This window comes from Schistocerca americana, chromosome 8, assembly GCF_021461395.2.
Source record: "Schistocerca americana isolate TAMUIC-IGC-003095 chromosome 8, iqSchAmer2.1, whole genome shotgun sequence".
NCBI classification, from domain to species: Eukaryota; Metazoa; Arthropoda; class Insecta; order Orthoptera; family Acrididae; genus Schistocerca; species Schistocerca americana.
Genome location: NC_060126.1, coordinates 287,016,497 through 287,036,135, shown reverse-complemented (window position 1 = coordinate 287,036,135; position 19,639 = coordinate 287,016,497). Strand labels below are relative to the sequence as shown.

General features: G+C 40.7%; 1 protein-coding gene across 1 annotated transcript in view; it reads left to right on the top strand.

The window, feature by feature from the left end:
- LOC124545475 (carboxypeptidase D-like) overlaps nt 1-19,639 on the top strand; it is a 256,584-nt gene that overhangs the window by 178,160 nt on the left and 58,785 nt on the right. The window contains exons 20-21 of the mRNA XM_047124408.1: nt 1,811-2,027; nt 18,063-18,201. Coding sequence (XP_046980364.1) covers nt 1,811-2,027; nt 18,063-18,201 — 356 coding nt within the window. The remainder of the gene's footprint in view (nt 1-1,810; nt 2,028-18,062; nt 18,202-19,639) is intronic.

The following is a 19,639-nucleotide window of genomic DNA, read 5'->3' as shown; positions in this document are numbered from 1 at the left end:
ATGAAATGTGATGTGAGCATGGAATAAGAGGTGTCTCATTTCTATGAAAATGACAGACTATACAGCTTCATCCTCATTGTTGACAGAATGTTTGAGTACTGCTACAGATCTTGCCTTGCTGTTGTCCATTGTCCATAGTTAGCTAGCAGATCCACTATAGTGGACAGTTTGTATCTAATACTTCATTCAAGATAATGCAGATTCTGAACTAAAGAGACGTCTTGCTACATTCACTTCATCAGTACAACATATCACTTCCAAATGGCTTTTGGTGTGTTTAGTCCTTGCCACTGGTGCTCAAACACAATTCTCACATATCAAATACTGTTACTTACTGTGTGAGGTCAAAAGAGTCATTTTCTATGTAGTTGACAAGAAGAAATGGCTACAGGAGGGATGCAAAGTTATAGAATCTTGCATGATTATAGATGTAGTATACAGAAAAATTAAAGTGATCTTTGGAGAACAGAGAAGCAGCAGTATGAATGTCAGTAACTTGGGTGTCAAACCAGTATCAAGCAGAGAAAAGATGGCTGAAAATGTGGAAAGAAGATATTGAAGGGCTATATAAAAGAAACAAACCTGAAGAAAGTATTACAGAACAAGAAGAGGAAACAGATAAAACTGAGATGGGAGATGTGATAATTTGGGAGGAATTGGACACAAAAATGAAAGACCTAATTTGAAATAAGGCACATGAAGTAGATGACATTCCCTCAGAATTGCTGAGATCCTTAGGAGAATAAACTGTGACAATGTTATTCCACCTGATATTCAGGGTAAGGAAGAGAGACAGAATACCATCATATTTCAAGAAAAATGTAGTAATCCCAGTTCCAAAGAATTCAAGTGCTGACAGGTGTGAATATTACTGAACCACCAGTTTAATAAGTCAGAATAGCAAAAAACTAACACAAATAATTTGCAGCAGAGTGGAATGACTGATAGACACTCGGCCTCGGGGGGAGGGGGGGGGGGGGGGGGGGGAATCACACTGGCTTCCATGGAAGTATAAGAACAAGCAAAGCATCTCACCCGACCTCCCTTTTCTTATTTGCCACTCCAGCCAGCTCATCAATTGTTTTTCTTATCTCGTTGTCCCTATCTTCTTCTTACTATCTATTTTCTCTCAATGTTCCTCTTAATGGTCCTCAAACTTGCTTTTACACACACGTGTATGTTCCACTCAGTAATGATTTTTTCTAATATCTCCTGTGTTGCTCCTTCTTCTACTCACTCCACACCCCTCTGTTACTCATTGCTTGTCACAACCAACATAACTAATCACCTACTTTCTCCAGTCAGTATCAGGTTGTGTGTGTGTGTGTGTGTGTGTGTGTGTGTGTGTGTGTGTGTGTGTGTGTGTGTGTGCACGCTTCCATGATTCCTGTGTGCCTGTGCATTGCTCTCTTTAGCTGATTTTCTATTTGATGGCTAAATGAAGTCAGTATTTCATAACCAAACTGATTTAGAAATGTAAATTTCACCTTGTAAATCATATGATTTTATTGTCCTACCAAAATGAAATGTGTTAAGGAATTTAAAAATACATTAACTAAAATGTAAAATTGTAAACTCAGTAAATCTGTATGTAAAGGAGATTTTGAAATTGGCAAAAATCTTCTTCTCCTTATTCTTCTTCCTCTTTCTCTTCCTCATCCACAACTCCAGGGTTAGGCCCAGGGCCTACTTTGTTCTCACCATCTCTTCCTTAGTCTTCAACAAAAATATTAGTTGGACATAATTTGATTATATTTATAGTTGCATGTATTGCATGTGCATTACACTGATAAATTTCTAATTTGTCCAGATTAGGAAAAAGTTCTGGTGAAAAAGACATTTTGGTACTGGATATCTTCCCAAGACAGACTTCTGGTAGTAAACCTATTGAATCACTCCCAACATTGGCATTGATTGGTGGACTTTATGCTGAACCAGTTACAACAGAGCTTGCATTGAGATTTGCATTTCACCTTTTGTCAGAAAGAAATTCAGCAGATAGTGGTGACGTCTCACGAGTTTTAAAGGTGAGTTACTCGTAATGGACTGAAACCAATGTTCACATCTTGAGTACAGTGAGTACCTAATGAGTTTGTATCCTAAGATGCAGGAAATGATCTGAATGATGCATTTATTCAACATTTATCCCTTCAAATGAATACATTATAAGCATGCCAATAAGCCTTTCAAGATCAGGATTTATCTCTACAAAGCATGTCTCCAAAGTAGAGACACACAGCCTACACATTGAATAATTTATTTTCCTGTGTTTAAAATGTTATTATTATTATTATTGTTGTTATTATTACTACTACTATTAATATTCATGGTGGCAGTAATGTAGTAATAGAAGTAAAATTACTGTTGGTTGCAGTGATTAGGTGGTAGACTGGTGGAGCCAGATATGATCGAAAATTTATATGGATGAAGCATTTTAATAGTAGATGGTTTATTATTTGCTTCACTGTTTGGGAAGTGCAGCAAGAGGCTGTGGCATTTCTCTCTCAGAACTGTGTTAGCTCTAGCACAAGTAATGAGTGATGATGCTATGTTTGTCTCTGATTTACTGTTTGACCCTTTTTCAGGCAATTAATGAAGATGACACCATTATTATCATAAAATGCTAGAGCTTAAACTGTATTTTTAACTTGCTTAGCCACATTATGTACCATAATACTGCAGTGGTGTTTCTTTGAGGTAATTTTATTTGACAAACCTCTCACACTTTCTGTGAAACCGACCGAGACTCGTTGTTTGTTTACAGTCCCCCTTTTCTGAAACTGCCTTCAGAAGCTGATGCACATACATCATAATATCATACTGAGAAAACAGCTCCAGTTTTTGGCACTTGCATTTCAGCTTTAAGCAGTGAAAGCATTGTTATCTACGTCTATGTCTATGTCTACATCCATACTCCGCAAGCCACCTGACGGTGTGTGGCAGAGGGTACTTTGAGTACCTCTATCGGTTTTCCCTTCTATTCCAGTCTCATATTGTTCTTGGAAAGAAAGATTGTCGGTATGCCTCTGTGTGGGCTCTAATCTCTCTGATTTTGTCCTCATGGTCTCTTCGTGAGATATACGTAGGAGGGAGCAATATACTGCTTGACTCCTCGGTGAAGGTATGTTCTCGAAACTTCAACAAAAGCTTGTACCGGGTTACTGAGTGTCTCTCCTGCAAAGTCTTCCACTGGAGTTTATCTATCATCTCCGTGACTCTTTCGCAATTACTAAATGATCCTGTAGTGAAGTGCGCTGCTCTCCGTTGGATCTTCTCTCTCTCTTCTATCAATCCTATCTGGTACGGATGCCACACTGGTGAGCAATATTCAAGCAGTGGGCGAACAAGTGTACTGTAACCTACTTCCTTTATTTTCGGATTGCATTTCCTTAGGATTCTTCCAATGAATCTCAGTCTGGCATCCGCTTTATTGACGATCAACTTTATATGATCATTCCATTTTAAATCACTCCTAATGCCTACTCCCAGATAATTTATGGAATTAACTGCTTCCAGTTGCTGACCTGCTATATTGTACCTAAATGATAAGGGATCTTTCTTTCTATGTATTTACAGCACATAACACTTGTCTACATTGAGATTCAATTGCCATTCCCTGCACCATGCGTGAATTCGCTGCAGATCCTCCTGCATTTCAGTACAATTTTCCACTGTTACAACCTCTCAATATACCACAGCATCATCCGCAAAAAGCCTCAGTGAACTTCCGATGTCATCCATAAGGTCATTTATGTATATTGTGAATAGCAACGATCCTACGACACCCCCTGCGGCACACCTGAAATCACCCTTCCTTCGGAAGACTTCTCTCCATTGAGAATGACATACTGCATTCTGTTATCTAGGAATCTTCGATCCAATCACGCAATTGGTCTGATAGTCCATATGTACATTAAATGACTGTGGGGAACTGTATCGAACGCCTTGCGGAGGTCAAGAAACACGGCATCTACCTGGGAACCCGTGTCTATGGCCCTCTGAGTCTACTGGATGAATAGCACAAGCTGGGTTTCACAAGATTGTCTTTTTCGAAACCCATGCTGATTCCTACAGAGTAGATTTCTAGTCATTATACTCGAACATAATATGTGTTCCAAAATTCTATAACTGATCGACATTAGAGATATAGGTCTATAGTTCTGCACATCTGTTCGATATCCCTTCTTAAAAACGGGGATGACCTGTGCCCTTTTCCAATCCTTTGGAATGCTACGCTCTTCTAGAGGCCTACGGTACTCCGCTGCAAGAAGGGGGGCAAGTTCCTTCGCATTCTCTGTGTAAAATCGAACTGGTATCCCATCAGGTCCAGCGGCCTTTTCTCTTTTGAGCGATTTTAATTGTTTCCCTATCCCTCTGTCGTCTATTTCGATATCTACCATTTTGCCATCTGTGCAATAATCTAGAGAGGGAACTACAGTGCAGTCTTCCTCTGAAAAACAGCTCTGGAAAAATACATTTAGTACTTTGGCCTTTAGTCTGTCATCCTCTATCAGTACCATTTTGGTCACAGAGAGTCTAGACGTCCACCTGCCACTTTGACATAAGACCAAAATTTCTTAGGATTTTCTGCTAAGTCAGTACATAGAACTTTACTTTCGAATTCATTGAAAACCTCTCGCATAACTCTCCTCACATTACATTTCGCTTCGCGTAATTTTTGTTTGTCTGCAAGGCTTTGGCTATGTTTATGTTCGCTGTGAAGTTCCCTTTGATCCCACAGCTGTTTTCTAACTCGGTTGTTGTACCACTGTGGCTCTTTTCCATCAAATGGTTCAAAAGGCTCCGAGCACCATGGGACCCAACCCCCGAGGCCACCAGTCCCCCAGAACCCAGAATCACCCAAACCCAACCAACCCAAGGACACCGCACACACCCACCCACACCCGAGGCAGGACTCAAACCTGCGACCGCAGTGGCCACGCCGCTCCAGACTGCAGCACCCAGAACCGTTCGGCCACCCCGGCCGGCAGCTCTTCACCATCTTTCACCAGTATAATTGCCCGTCTCTCAGAGCCGGAAGTTTGCTACAGTAGTTTCAGGAGGACTTTAATGAACTTTCGTTGATGCCTAATGTAATTTCTATGAAAGCCACCACTGCGTACGCAAATCATAGGTTGTTATTTCTGTGAATTACGTGACCTGTGCGTAGGCATCTAATCCCACGTACACTATGTGATCAAAAGTATCCGGACACCACAAAAACATATGTTTTCATATTAGGTGCATTGTGCTGCCACCTGCTGCCAGGTACTCCATATCAGTGACCTCAGTAGTCATTAGACATCGTGAGAGAGCAGAATGGGACGCTCCGCAGAACTCACGGACTTTGAACGTGGTCAGGTGATTGGGTGTCACTTTTGTCATAAGTCTGTACACGAGATTTCCACACTCCTAAACATCCCTAGGTCCACTGTTTCCGATGTGATAGTGAAGTGGAAACGTGAAGGGACACGTACAGCACAAAAGCGTACAGGACGACATCATCTGTTGACTGTCAGAGACCGCCAGCAGTTGAAGAGGGTCGTAATGTGTAATAGGCAGGCATCTATCCACACCATCATACCAGGAATTCCAAACTGTATCAGTATCCACTGCAAACACTATGACAGTTAGGCGGGAGGTGAGAAAACTTGGATTAAATGATCGAGCGGCTGCTCATAAGCTACATATCACGCCGGTAAATGCCAAACGACGCCTTGCTTGGTGTAAGGATCGTGAACATTTGACGATTTTCAACGGTGGAAAAATGTTGTGTGGAGTGACGAATCACGGTACACAATGTGGCGATCTGATGACAGGATGTGGCTATGGCGAATGCCCAGTGAATGTCGTCTGCCAGCGTGGGTAGTGCTTTTGATTTCAGCAATCTTTCATTTGATTTGCTGGTGAGAGATACAAAAACATCTGCATGAATAGGCCGTCAAAACTTAATTCAATGCAGAACATCAACACTTTGCTCAACGTAGCAACCAACCAATATTTTTGAAATGTTTTTGCAGTACATTATAATTTTTACGGTGACAGCTGGCAAAGCATTTGTTGGTGTTGTGGTCTTCTGTCCTGAGACTGGTTTGATGCAGCTCTCCATGCTACTCTATCCTGTGCAAGCTTCTTCATCTCCCAGTACCTACTGCACCCTGCATCCTTCTGAATCTGCTTAGTGTATTCATCTCTTGGTCTCCCTCTACGATTTTTACCCTCCACACTGCCCTCCGATACCAAATTGGTGATCCTTTGATGCCTCAACACATGTCCTACCAACCGATCCCTTCTTCTAGTCAAGTTGTGCCACAAACTTCTCTTCTCCCCAGTCATATTCAATACTTCCTCATTAGTTATGTGATCTACCCATCTAATCTTCAGCATTCTTCTGTAGCACCACATTTCAAATGCTTCTATTCTCTTCTTGTCCAAACTATTTATCGTCCATGTTTCACTTCCATACATGGCTACACTCCATACAAACACTTTCAGAAACGTCTTCCTGACACTTAAATCTATACTCGATGTTAACAAATTTCTCTTCTTCAGAAACGCTTTCCTTGCCACTCCCAGTCTACATTTTATATCCTCTCTACTTTGACCATCATCAGTTATTTTGCTCCCCAAATAGCAAAATTCCTTTATTACTTTAAGTGTCTCATTTCCTAATCTAACTCCCTCAGCATCACCCGACTTAATTCGACTACATTCAATTAGCCTCGTTTTGCTTTTGTTGATGTTCATCTTATACCCTCCTTCCAAGACACTATCCATTCCATTCAACTGTTCTTCCAAGTCCTTTGCTGTCTCTGACAGAATTACAATGTCATCGGCAAACCTTAAAGTTTTTATTTCTTCTCCATGGATTTTAATACCTACTCTGAACTTTTCTTTTGTTTCCTTTACTGCTTGCTCTATATACAGATTGAATAACATCGGGGAGAGACTGCAGTCCTGTCTCACTCCATTCCCAACCACTGCTTCCCTTTCATGTCCCTTGACTCTTATAACTGCCACCTGGTTTCTGTACAAGTTGTAAATAGCCTTTCCCTCCCTGTATTTTACCCCTGCCACCTTCAGAATTTGAAAGAGCGTATTCCAATCAACATTGTCAAAAGCTTTCTCTAAGTCTACAAATGCTAGAAATATAGGTTTGCCTTTCCTTAATCTAGCTTCTAAGATAAGTCGTACAAAGCAGTGTCACCTATCTCATACACAGTGCTGTGTAAAACTGGTGATGTTGGAGTGCTCAGAACGTCAATGAGATGTTTGACATTAAATGAATCCTATGACATAGTGAAAAGCAAAATATTCTCTCGTGACAGTAAACAGACATGATTTACCCCAAGCAGGTGTGTTGAAATTGTTAACTAGTTGATGAATGGCACACGGAAAATTTATCATGTGGGCTGGATTCTCATTCAATTCAGTAAATTATAATTTTTGTGTAATTACTTTCCAATGACAATTCCATTAGATCACACAAAGTTAATTTGCTGAAGTGTTTTCCACCACAGTAGGCTTATGTAATTCATGGTGAGAATGCACATACGGGTTAATAGTCACGTACCTAGATTGTCATTGTTCTATGTGATTCATTTCAAGAAAAATACATTTTCTTCATGGGTAAACAACTTCTTAGCACTCCTGAAAAACGGTCTGTGTGTGTGTGTGTGTGTGTGTGTGTGTGTGTGTGTGTGTGTGTGTGTAAAAGAGTGGGGGGGGGGGGGGGTGGTTATATTTGGTGACATTAATCTTTACCCAATTTGATATATTTTTGCAGTGTGTTTATCTTCAGATTGAAAGCACTCTTAGAAGGTCCAACTTTAATTTAATCTTCTCATCTATAAAATGTGGCATTAGTGTGAAGAAAATAATATTATTTACAGTTGCCCACACATTGCAACACTCAGTATCATTTTTAATTTTATGAAATAACTGGTCATTAGAGTGTTCGATAACATTTCTCAAATTTGTTGCTTATAATGTTGACAAAGCATATTTATGATGTTGTATAATGTATACCTAAATCTCAAATTTTATGTGCTCTGATTGGATTTATAACACTAAGAAATTTACTTATTGATTGTTGCAACTGAAAATCAGTTGTGGTGAGGCCATCATAAAAGAAAATAAATTAGTATGTAATTGGGAATTAAATAATCATGACAGGCTGGATACTGATTGAAACTCACTTTGACTCCCTGGAAGAGCTTCATCTGAAGTGTAAACAGGCATGAGTGAGGACAATCTATAAGAAAGGCCTTCTTGAACTGCTGCAGAAGAATCATTGGTAGATTGCTACATTGAATGGCTTTCTGACCCACATCATACAAGAGGTAGTGTTGGATGCTTGGGCTTCAGATATCTTTTTCTGGTTTGATAAGGAGCTAGAACAACAGGAAGTTATCTACTAGCAATAACATAATTTTCCTTTTCTTTATATAGTATACCTCTAAAAGTACTTATAGGTGAAGACTGTGTGATTGACCTACATCTCACAGTATTGCAAAGTATTTTATGTAAAAAAATTAAAATATTACTGTTAAAAGGCACTTTCTAGATAGAAAAAGTTACAACAAAAACAAATGCACACAAAGCATTTTCTGTAATCTATACACACACTGTAAACAAAATTTAATAATGTAATATACATACTATTATTATTACAATAATGTACAATATTGAAGGGGAGCTGAATTCAAATGTGGAGTGCTGAGTCAAGAAGGAATCAAGTGTAACTGCAAGATGAATTAGTGAATGAGCCACGAGCACTGAAAACTGAATCAGTGAGTGAGCAAAGAATGGAATGACTTGTGGGCTGCCTTGTGATCTGATCTGTGTGGAGTAGTGGTGTAGGCAAGTGAGGAGTGGTAGGTGAGTAGTAAGTGCTTGATGAGAAAATGGTGGTATGCAAGTGGTGAGTAGTGAATGGAGAACTAGCTGACCAGTTCGTAAGTTAGTTCCTTGCAGCATGCCCACTCTGGTGAAATGTCAAGCATTCCTGTCCTGTAGGGTATGGTCTCTTGTAGTGAAGCATTGAATTGGCCAAAATGACAGTTTCTTCAATGGTGCTATCAAAATGTCAACTCCATGAAAGGTGCCATTTCAAATCGAGCAGAAGTAAAAGGTGAGAAAGTGTTTTATGCATTAATGCAGCATTCTAAAGAACTGACCTTTCTCCGCTTTCTATTCTTTTCTTGCTAGAAAAATCTATTAACAAGACACACACACACACACACACACACACACACACGTCATCTATAGCACATTTTTCTGTGGCTTTGGAGAAATTTGTTACTATAACGCTAGAACATATGTGACAATTCACCAACTTCCATGGGGCACTGTTGCACAGACTGCCCTAGAATGTATGTTCTGTTCAGTGACTTCGCGGGTGATAAGTTTCGGATCTGAAGAGCTACCACTTGTTTTTTTCTGAGTCATCAGTTGCTCACTCCATAAAAGGATGTAGCTCTTTTAACTATTTCAGGAGCAGGTTGCTCTTTCTTAATTAAAACAAGTCAATAAACAGCGAGAACTTGTAGTCTGACCAGCAGGCATAGTTCTTCACCAAAGCTTAAGGAACAACCTGCTAGGCCCATATGATGGAGAAAACATTCAAGAGAGATGTGCAAAGTTTGCATCATCTTGAAAGCAAAGTGGTTAAAACTATAGTTTCTCATTCTGTAGGAGCAGGGTTAATTTCCCATGTGACTGTCCAAATTTAGATTTTCTGTGGTTTTTCTAAATGGCTTAAGGCGATTTCCAGGATGATTTCTGTAACAGGGACACAACCAACTGCTTTTCCCCAACAAAATTCATGCTCCAACTATAATAACTCATTGTCAACATGATATTAAACCCTGATATTTGTACTGCATAATGCAAAAGATGTGTGCAAAATACACACAAAAACTTGGAGCTGCCAGATCAGTTCCAAAATGACAATCTTTTTTGACCATTCTCCAGTACTGTCCTGCCTGGGATTGGGACAGTTTTTATTTTGACTGGGACTAGAACAGATCAGATCACAAGCCAGCCGATGAGTCATGTGACTCTTTTTTCTCACTCGCCAATTTAGTTGTCAGCGCTCTTGGCTCGTTCAATGATCCATCTTCCAGTTCGACTTGATTCCTTCGTGGCTCAGCACTCCCCATTTGAATTCAGATCGCCATCGATATTGTTCATTATTGTAATAATAATAATAGTTTGTATCTGACATTATTAAATATTACGTTTATAGTGTGTGTAAAGTTTACAGAACATGCTTTGTGTACATCTGCTTTTGTTGTAACTTTTTCTATCTAGAAAGTGCCTCTTAATAGTAATATTTTAATTTTCCTATATAAAACGTTTTACAGTACTATGAAACATTAGTCAGATACAGTCTTCAACAACAAGTGCCTTAAGGGGCATATGGTTTGATTCTACTGAACTGTGTAAAGAAAAGGAAAATTATATTATTGCTAGCAGATAACTTCCTGTTGTTCTCGATCCTCATCAAATATCTGAAGCCCAAGCATCCAACACTACCTCTTGTATGATGTGGGTCAGAAAGCCATTCAATGTAGCAATCAACCAATGATTCTTCTGCAGCAGTTCAAGAAGGCCTTTCTTATAGATTGTCCTCACTCATGCCTGTTTACACTTCAGATGAAGCTCTTCCAGGGAGTCAAAGTGAGTTTCAATCAGTATCCAGCCTGTCATGATTATTTAATTCCCAATTACATACTAATTTATTTTCTTTTATGATGGCCTCACCACAACTGATTTTCAGTTGCAACAATCAATAAGTAAATTTCTTAGTGTTATAAATCCAATCAGAGCACATAAAATTTGAGATTTAGGTATACATTATACAACATCATAAATATGCTTTGTCAACATTATAAGCAACAAATTTGAGAAATGTTATCGAACACTCTAATGACCAGTTATTTCATAAAATTAAAAATGATACTGAGTGTTGCAATGTGTGGGCAACTGTAAATAATATTATTTTCTTCACACTAATGCCACATTTTATAGATGAGAAGATTAAATTAAAGTTGGACCTTCTAAGAGTGCTTTCAATCTGAAGATAAACACACTGCAAAAATATATCAAATTGGGTAAAGATTAATGTCACCAAATATAACCACCCCCCCCCCCCCCCTCCCACTCTTTTACACACACACACACACACACACACACACACACACAGACCGTTTTTCAGGAGTGCTAAGAAGTTGTTTACCCATGAAGAAAATGTATTTTTCTTGAAATGAATCACATAGAACAATGACAATCTAGGTACGTGACTATTAACCCGTATGTGCATTCTCACCATGAATTACATAAGCCTACTGTGGTGGAAAACACTTCAGCAAATTAACTTTGTGTGATCTAATGGAATTGTCATTGGAAAGTAATTACACAAAAATTATAATTTACTGAATTGAATGAGAATCCAGCCCACATGATAAATTTTCCATGTGCCATTCATCAACTAGTTAACAATTTCAACACACCTGCTTGGGGTAAATCATGTCTGTTTACTGTCACGAGAGAATATTTTGCTTTTCACTATGTCATAGGATTCATTTAGTGTCACACATCTCATTGACGTTCTGAGCACTCCAACATCACCAGTTTTACACAGCACTGTGTATGAGATAGGTGACATTGCTTTGTATCCCGATAATTGCTTTGCCAGCTGTCACTGTAAAAATTATAATGTCCTGCAAAAACACTTAAAAAATATTGGTTGGTTGCTAAGTTGAGCAAAGTGTTGATGCTCTGCGTTAAATTAAGTTTTCAAGGCCTATTGATGCAGATGTTTTTGTATCTCTCACCAGCAAATCAAATGAAAGATTGCTGAAATCAAAAGATAACAATGCTTTCACTGCTTAAAGCTGGAATTCAAGTGCCAAAAACTGGAGCTTTTCGCTCAGGTATGATATTTTGACGTATGTGCATCAGCTTCTGAAGGCATTTTCAGAAAAGGGGGAAAATTGTGAGAGGTTTGTCAAATGCCATTACCTCAAAGAAACACCACTACAGAGTTATGGTATGTAATGTGGCCAATAGGATTTTACGGTAATAAGGTGCCATCTTCGTTAACTGCCTGAAAAAGGGTCAAACAGTAAATCAGAGAGAAACATAGAATCATCACTCATTACTTGTACTAGAGCTTACAGAGTTCTGAGAGAGAAATGCCACAGCCTCTTGCTGCACGTCCCAAACAGTGGAGCAAATAATAAACCATATACTATTAAAATGCTTCACCCATATAAATTTTCCGTCAAATCTGGCTCCACCAGACTACCACCTAATCACTGCAACCAACAATAATTTTACTACTGCACTACTGCCACCATCACTATTAATAGTAGTAGTAGTAGTAGTAGTAGTAGTAGTAACAGTTTAAACACAGGAAAATAAATTATTCAATGTGTAGGTATGGTATGGTGTGGGTAAGAAAGCCATTCATGGTAGCAATCAACCAATGATTCTTCTGCAGCAATTCAAGAAATCCTTTCTCATGGATTGTCCTCACTGATGTCTGCTTACACTTCAGATGAAGTTCTTCCAGGGAGTCAAGTGAGTTTCAATCTTTATCCAGGCTGTCATGGTCCTTTGGTTCCCAGATAAATAATGGTTTATTTTCTTTTCTGAAGCCCTGACTCCAACTGATAAGTAAGTCTCTCAGTGCAATAAATCCAATCAGATTAAATAAAATTATGGAATAGGCATACAGCATTTTAAAAAATTTATAAATATGGTTTGCCAAAATTATAAGTTACTAATTCATGCTCTCTAATGACCAGTTATTTCATAAAAATAAAAATGATTTGAGTGTTGCAAATGCAAGTGTGGGTTGATGAGTGTAAGTAATAATAGTTTCTATTCATTAATGTCACATTTTACAAATGAAAAGACTAAATTAAAGTTGTACCTTCTAAGAGCGCTTTCGATTTGAAGAAAGACACTGCAAAACTATTTCAAATAGGGTAAAGGACACCTTTTTATACATAGATTAAAAAAAGCTTTGCAGCACCCCGTTTCCCAGAACTCCTGAAGATACTCGCTGACTGTGGATATTGTATAACATACACAGTCCCTTTGATTGTTCAGAAATGTCACTAAACCCACCCAAAGATGTAAACAACCATGCTTACCAGTGCCTATCAGACGGAGGGGGTCTGACAGACGATCAGTTTCAGTCATTCCACCAGGACGGAGGTACACGGCTCATGTTGTCTGTAGTTCAACCATGTATAGATGGCCGATACTGCGGTTCGATCGCAACCACATTGTTACTTTGTGCCAGGGAGGGCTTTCAACAAGGGAAGTGTCCAGCATCTCAGAGTGAACCAAAGCGATGTTGTTCGGACATGGAGGGGATACAGAGAGACGACATGGAGAGGATACAGAGAGACAGGAACTGTCGATGACATGCCTCGCTCAGGATGCCCAAGGGCTACGACTGCAGTGGATGACCGGTACCTACAGACTGTGGCTCAGGGAAACCTTCACAGCAATGCCACCATGTTGAATAATGCTTTCCGTGCAGCCACAGGGCGTCGTGTTACGACTCAAACTGAGGGCAATAGGTTGCATGATGTGCAACTTCACTCCCGATGTCCATGGCGAGGTCCATCTTTGCAACCAGGACACTATGCAGCGTGGTACAGATGGGCCCAACAAAATGCGAATGAACTGCTCAGAATTGGCATCACCTTCTCTTCTCTGATGAGTGTCGCACATGCCTTCAACCGGACAATCGTGGGAGATGTGTTTGGAGACAACCCGGTCAGCATGAATGCCTTAGACACAGTGTCCAGCAAGTGCAGCAAAGTGGAGGTTTCCTGTCGTTTTGGGGTAGCATTATGTGGGGCCAACGTACGCCGTTGGTGGTCATGGAAGGCGCCGTAATGGCTGTACGATATGGGAATGCCACCCTTTGACTGATAGTGCACACACATCAGCGAGACATTCATCTTCCTGGACAATAATTCGCGCCCCCATCGTGCACATCTTGTGAATGACTTCCTTCAGGATAACGACAACGCCGGCCGGAGTGGCCGAGAGGTTCTAGGCGCTACAGTCTGGAGCCGCGTGACCGCTACGGTCGCAGGTTCGAATCCTACCTCGGGCATGGATGTGTGTGATGTCCTTAGGTTAGTTAGGTTTAATTAGTTCTAAGTTCTAGGCGACTGATGACCTCAGAAGTTAAGTCGCATAGTGCTCAGATCCATTTGAACCTTTTGGTAACTACAACACTCAACTAGAGTGGCCGGCATGTTCTCCATTCATGAACCCTATCAAACATGCTTGGGATAGTTTGAAAAGGGCTGTTTATGGACGACGCAACGCACCAACCACTCTGAAGGATCTACGCTGAATCGCCATTGGGGAGTGGGTCAATCTGGACCAACAGTGCCTTGATGAACTTGTGGATAGTATGCCATGACGAATACAGGCATGTATCAATGCAAGAGGTCATGCTACTGGGTATTAGAGGCACTGGTGTGTACAGCAGTCTGGACCACCATCTTTGGAGGTCTCGCTGTATGGTGGTACAACATGCAATGTGTGGTTTTCATGAACAATAAAAAGGGCGAAAATGATGTTTATATTGATCTCTATTCCAATTTTCTATACAAGTTCTGGAACTCTTGGAACCGAGGTGCTGCAAAACTTTTTGGTGTGTATATCACCAAATACAGTGCCAAGTTTAAAATAACTGCCAGAATAAAGGACAGTGCTTCAAACATTAACTCAGCTGCCATACTTTTGAACCTACCATACATCCTATATTTTGTACTTGCTTTATATCTCATTTTGTAACATGCAATACAAATCCGATTTAGAAAAATGTTGATGAGGTGAAAAGTTACTTGAAACAATGTCAGTTTGCTGAATCGGTCTTTATCCATTTGATGCTGTAATGTGTGGGAATTCTTCAGTTTGGCAGGAGTTCCATGGTACCATCAGTTCCAAGGAAGACAGCCTGGGACCTGTAGCAATTGTTACAATAGACAAATATTGATCTGAGGTATAGTTTCATAGAAGTAATGATTCCTTAAACATGTACAATTCCAGATCTCAATGCTTCACAAGTTGCTTCTGAAAATGTTACGTACCCCAGTTTCCTCTTCTATGGAATAGGAGGAGTTGACAAGGAGAATTTTTTTCAATTTGTTTCCAAATTTTACTTTGTTGTCTATCAGAGATTTTGTATCACAGAGTAAGTGATCAAAAATTTAAATTGCAGCATTATGCACATCTTTTCATTCTAAGGGTAATCTAAATGTGGAGTAATCATTTTTCCTTCAGGTATTGTCATTATCAATATTATTATTCCTTTTGAACTGCAGTGGATTATTTACCATAAACTTTTTGAGGGAATAGTTACTACTCACCGTATAGTGGAGATGCTGACTCACAGATAGGCACAGCTAAAAAGACTGTCATACAATAAGCTTTCAGCCAACAAGGCCTTTGTCAAAAATAGACAACATACACACAAACACACACATGCATATGCACACACACATGCAAACACAACTCACGCATGATCACAGTCTCTGGCAGCTGAAGCTTGACCACAAAGAGCAGTGCATGATGGGGGAGAGGCATCCGGGTGGGGCTAAGGAAGTGGCTGACATGGGGAGGGGGAGGGATAGAAGGGTAAGGTTTGGGGGTAGCAAAGTGGTGCTGTGGGAGGATGCAGGGATGAGGTGGAGAGAGGGTAAGGCAGTTAGATGCAGTTGGGAAGTAAGACAGAGGGTGGGGGTGGGGGGGGGGGGGCATTGTAGAGGAGAAGGAGAGAAGTAAAAGGACTGAGTGCATTGGTGGAATGAAGGGCTGTGTAGTGCTGGAATGGGAACAGGGAAGAAGCTAGATGGGTAAGGACAAAGACTAATGAAGTTTGAGGCCAGGAGGGTTATGGGAACATAGCATATATTGCAGGGAGAGTTCCCACCTGTGCAATTTAGAAAAGCTGGTGTTGGTGTGAAGGATACAGGTGACACAGGGTGTGAAGCAGTCACTGAAATGAAGAACGCTGTGTTTGGTGGCGTGCTCAGCAATAGGGTGGTCCCGTTGTTTTTTGGCCACAGTTTGTCTGTGGCCATTCATGCGGACAGACAGCTTGCCAGTTGTCATGCCCATGTAGAATGCAGCATAGTGGTTGCAGATTACTTTGTAGTTAGCCATGCCTTTGATGGGAAAGGTCATTTTTGTGACCGGACTGGAGTAGGTGATGGTGGGAGGATGTATGGAACATGTCTTGCATCTAGGTCTACTACAGGAATATGAGGCAAGAGGTTGGGAGCAGGGGCTGGATAGGGATGGACGAGGATATTTGTAGGTTTGGTGGGTGGTGGACTACCACTGCAAGAGGTTGGGAGCAGGGGCTGCATAGGGATGGACGAGGATATTTATAGGTTTGGTGGGTGGTGGACTACCACTTTGGGGGGGGGGGGGGGGGGAGGCAGAAGGACAGTGGGTAGAGGACATTTCTCATTTCAGGGCATGATGAGAGCTAGTCAAAACCCTGTCAAAGAATTCAGTTGTTCCAGTCCTTGGTTGTACTGAGTCACGTGGGGAATGCTCCTCTGTGGCTGAACGGTGGGGCTTTGGGAGGGGGTGTGTGACTGGAAAGATTAGGCTTGGGAGACCTGTTCTTGTACAAGGTTGATTACAATCTGTAAAGGACTCAGTGAGAGCCTCGGTGTATTTTGAGAGGCACTGCTTGTCACTGCAGATGCGATGGCCATGGGTGGCTAGGCTGTATGAAAGGAACTTCTTGGTATGGAATGGGTGGCAGCTGTCAAAGTGGAAGTATTGCTGGTGGTTGGTAGGTTTGATATGGACAGAGGTACTGATCTAGCCATTTTTGAGGTGTACATCAACATCAAGGAAGGTGGCTTGTTGGATTGAGATGGACCAGGTGAAGCAATTAGGAAAGAAGGTATTGAGGTCTGGAGAAATGTGAGTAGGGTGTTCTTACCCTTGATCCAGATCACAAAGATGTCAGTTCTAGCCCTGACTAATCATCATTCCTCCTGGGACACTCTGAATATAACTGTTTTGCAGTGTTAGTGTTACTTGGTTTTGATTTCTGTTTATAACTCAGAAAGTGACTCTTGAGTATGGTTGAAACCTTTAGTTGTGTCTGCATAAGAAGAGCAATCTCACGTGTATGCTGTCTGTCTGTTTAGTGTATGTGTCATAGAGAGCAGTTGATCCTCATCAACTTTGGTGACTAATGGTGTAATAGCTTCAAAATTGGATGGGTATCAAATAAAAAGTGTATTTTCTGTGGTGGAAATTTGTAGGAGGAAAATGCATTTCTGATACAAAAGTAAAAAATAAACAAGAATAAAAGCAACAACAGTTGTTTTATTGTAAATAAGTATTTTTACGTTGTTGTCAGTATTGAGTAATTTATTGTATGAGATGATAGAAATAAGAATGTTACAATAGTAAACACCAGATGTTGCCAGTGAAGCACTGTTCAGCAGAGAATGATTTTAGATAAAGAAAGAGAGAATCATTGACACCCAGTGAGAACTAATGACAGAATATAGAAATTGATCCTATTTGTCTCTCTCTGTCTTCTTTATTCTCACATCCTGAATTAAACATTCAAGATAAAGAAAGAGAGAATCATTGACACCCAGTGAGAACTAATGACAGAATATAGAAATTGATCCTATTTGTCTCTCTCTGTCTTCTTTATTCTCACATCCTGAATTAAACATTCATACAGTTTTGGTTAACTCATTGTTTTGTTCTTGTAAACCTTGCACACTGATACTGTCAGGTGTCAAGCTAAATGGTGAAGGGAATCAAAAAAGTCCACACCCCACTGTTGTCAAGATTCGTCAGTGGAACTTGCTGGAATCCTTATGGTATATCTGCAGAAAAGAATTTTCCTCCAACTTATTTATTCTAATTGGTAGTATTCTTTATGTGTACTGTAATTAATATGTAATGTGAGTTATTTTTTAAAGAGAGTATCATTAACTCCTTTGGAATGACTTGACTGTTTCATAAATTTTCAGAATGCCAGAGTGATGATCATGCCAGTGGTTAATCCAGATTCTTTACTGGAAAATGTAACTGATTCCTCTGAAGTTATCTCTGGGAGTGCAAATAGTAAAAACTCACATGGTGTAGAAATTGATAAGGATTTTCCTACAGGTAATTGACCGAATTGTTGTAAAGTTGCTCGTAAGTTGATTCACAAAAAATGAAACACAGAAATGTTGAAATTTTAACTACAATAGTTTTTATATGTAACTAATCTAGGCAATACAGATAGTATAATCTGTTGTGGTTGTGCCCTTTTGCAATGTTTTGTGGTTGCTGGCTGGACGAGGAGAGGGTGGTATAATTGGTGGGTGACCAGTTCCCTCTCACTACAACACAAAATACACACATGGTTAAAATACACTTTATTATAGAAACCAATTGAGTACTTAACTTTAGTGATGTCCAGTCTGAAGTTCTGTGGTTAACAGCTGTGAAATAACATGTACTAATTCTTAAATCTTGTCCATGTCCATATCACAACTACATACAATGACTAATATTCCCTCACAGCTAACTAAGGTGCAAGGCAATGACCATCACTGTGGAAGACTAGAGCACAGTGCAACGTATTGAGGTGCAAAGTGAACTGAGCACCGATGTGACGTACCGAGGTATTACGATTGAGAGATTGAGCTAGGGGACGTTATCAGTGTGTAGTGTGGGAGCATTTCTTGGTCTTCTCTTGATAGGTGCACCTAGTTCAGTGCCTGCTATGCTGTGTTTCTTAGTGTTAAACAGTGTACTGGCGAAGGCATGCGCCTACATAATCCCCCCTGCAGAAACACCATACCATTGTCGTGTACTGGAAATGTGAACAACAATGGAGCCGGGAGCCATAGCTGTGGAGGGTGGTGTACTCCCAGCCGTATCCTGCCATCTGGTTTGTGAGAGCAGAGGAAGTCCTCTTGAAAACACTGCCCAGGATACACGTACAGTCCTGAGGGCCTCTCCTGGTGCAGTGATGGCAATGGCGATGGCAGGTCCTAGTCCATCAGGTCTGAGAGCGGCGATAGTGCGATGGCCATTGGCTCATCATGGGGTGCCATGACGGCACCAGTGGGCAGATGCAAAGGCCATGTGGTCCCATGAGGGCATGTATCTGGGGGACAAAATGCAGCTGAATCACGGGGCAAACGGCAAATGCAAATTTGATTCTGGTGACAGCACTGCAAACCATCAGGACCTGCAATTAGATACATATATGTACCGATGCATTTCTGGGTCTTGCCTTGCTCCCAGTGCTGATGTTGGCCAAAAACCCTGTAAAGAACAAGATCACGTAGTGCAAAGCAATACTTGTGGGCCATTGGCGATGCCAGATGCTGTGGTGGGTGGAGCAAGTGAAGCAGCATCCGATGGTGGCAGCCATGCAGAAGTTCCACCGTTGATGGTCTGTCACATGGGTGGGAGTAACGGGAGGCGAGGAAAAGTTGCAGCACCTGTTCCCATTTGTGGGAGGTGCGAAGCTTGTCCATCTGTTGCTTAAAAGTGCATATGAAGCATTCTGCTTCTCAATTGGACTGCGGGTGAAACTGAGTTTGTTAGA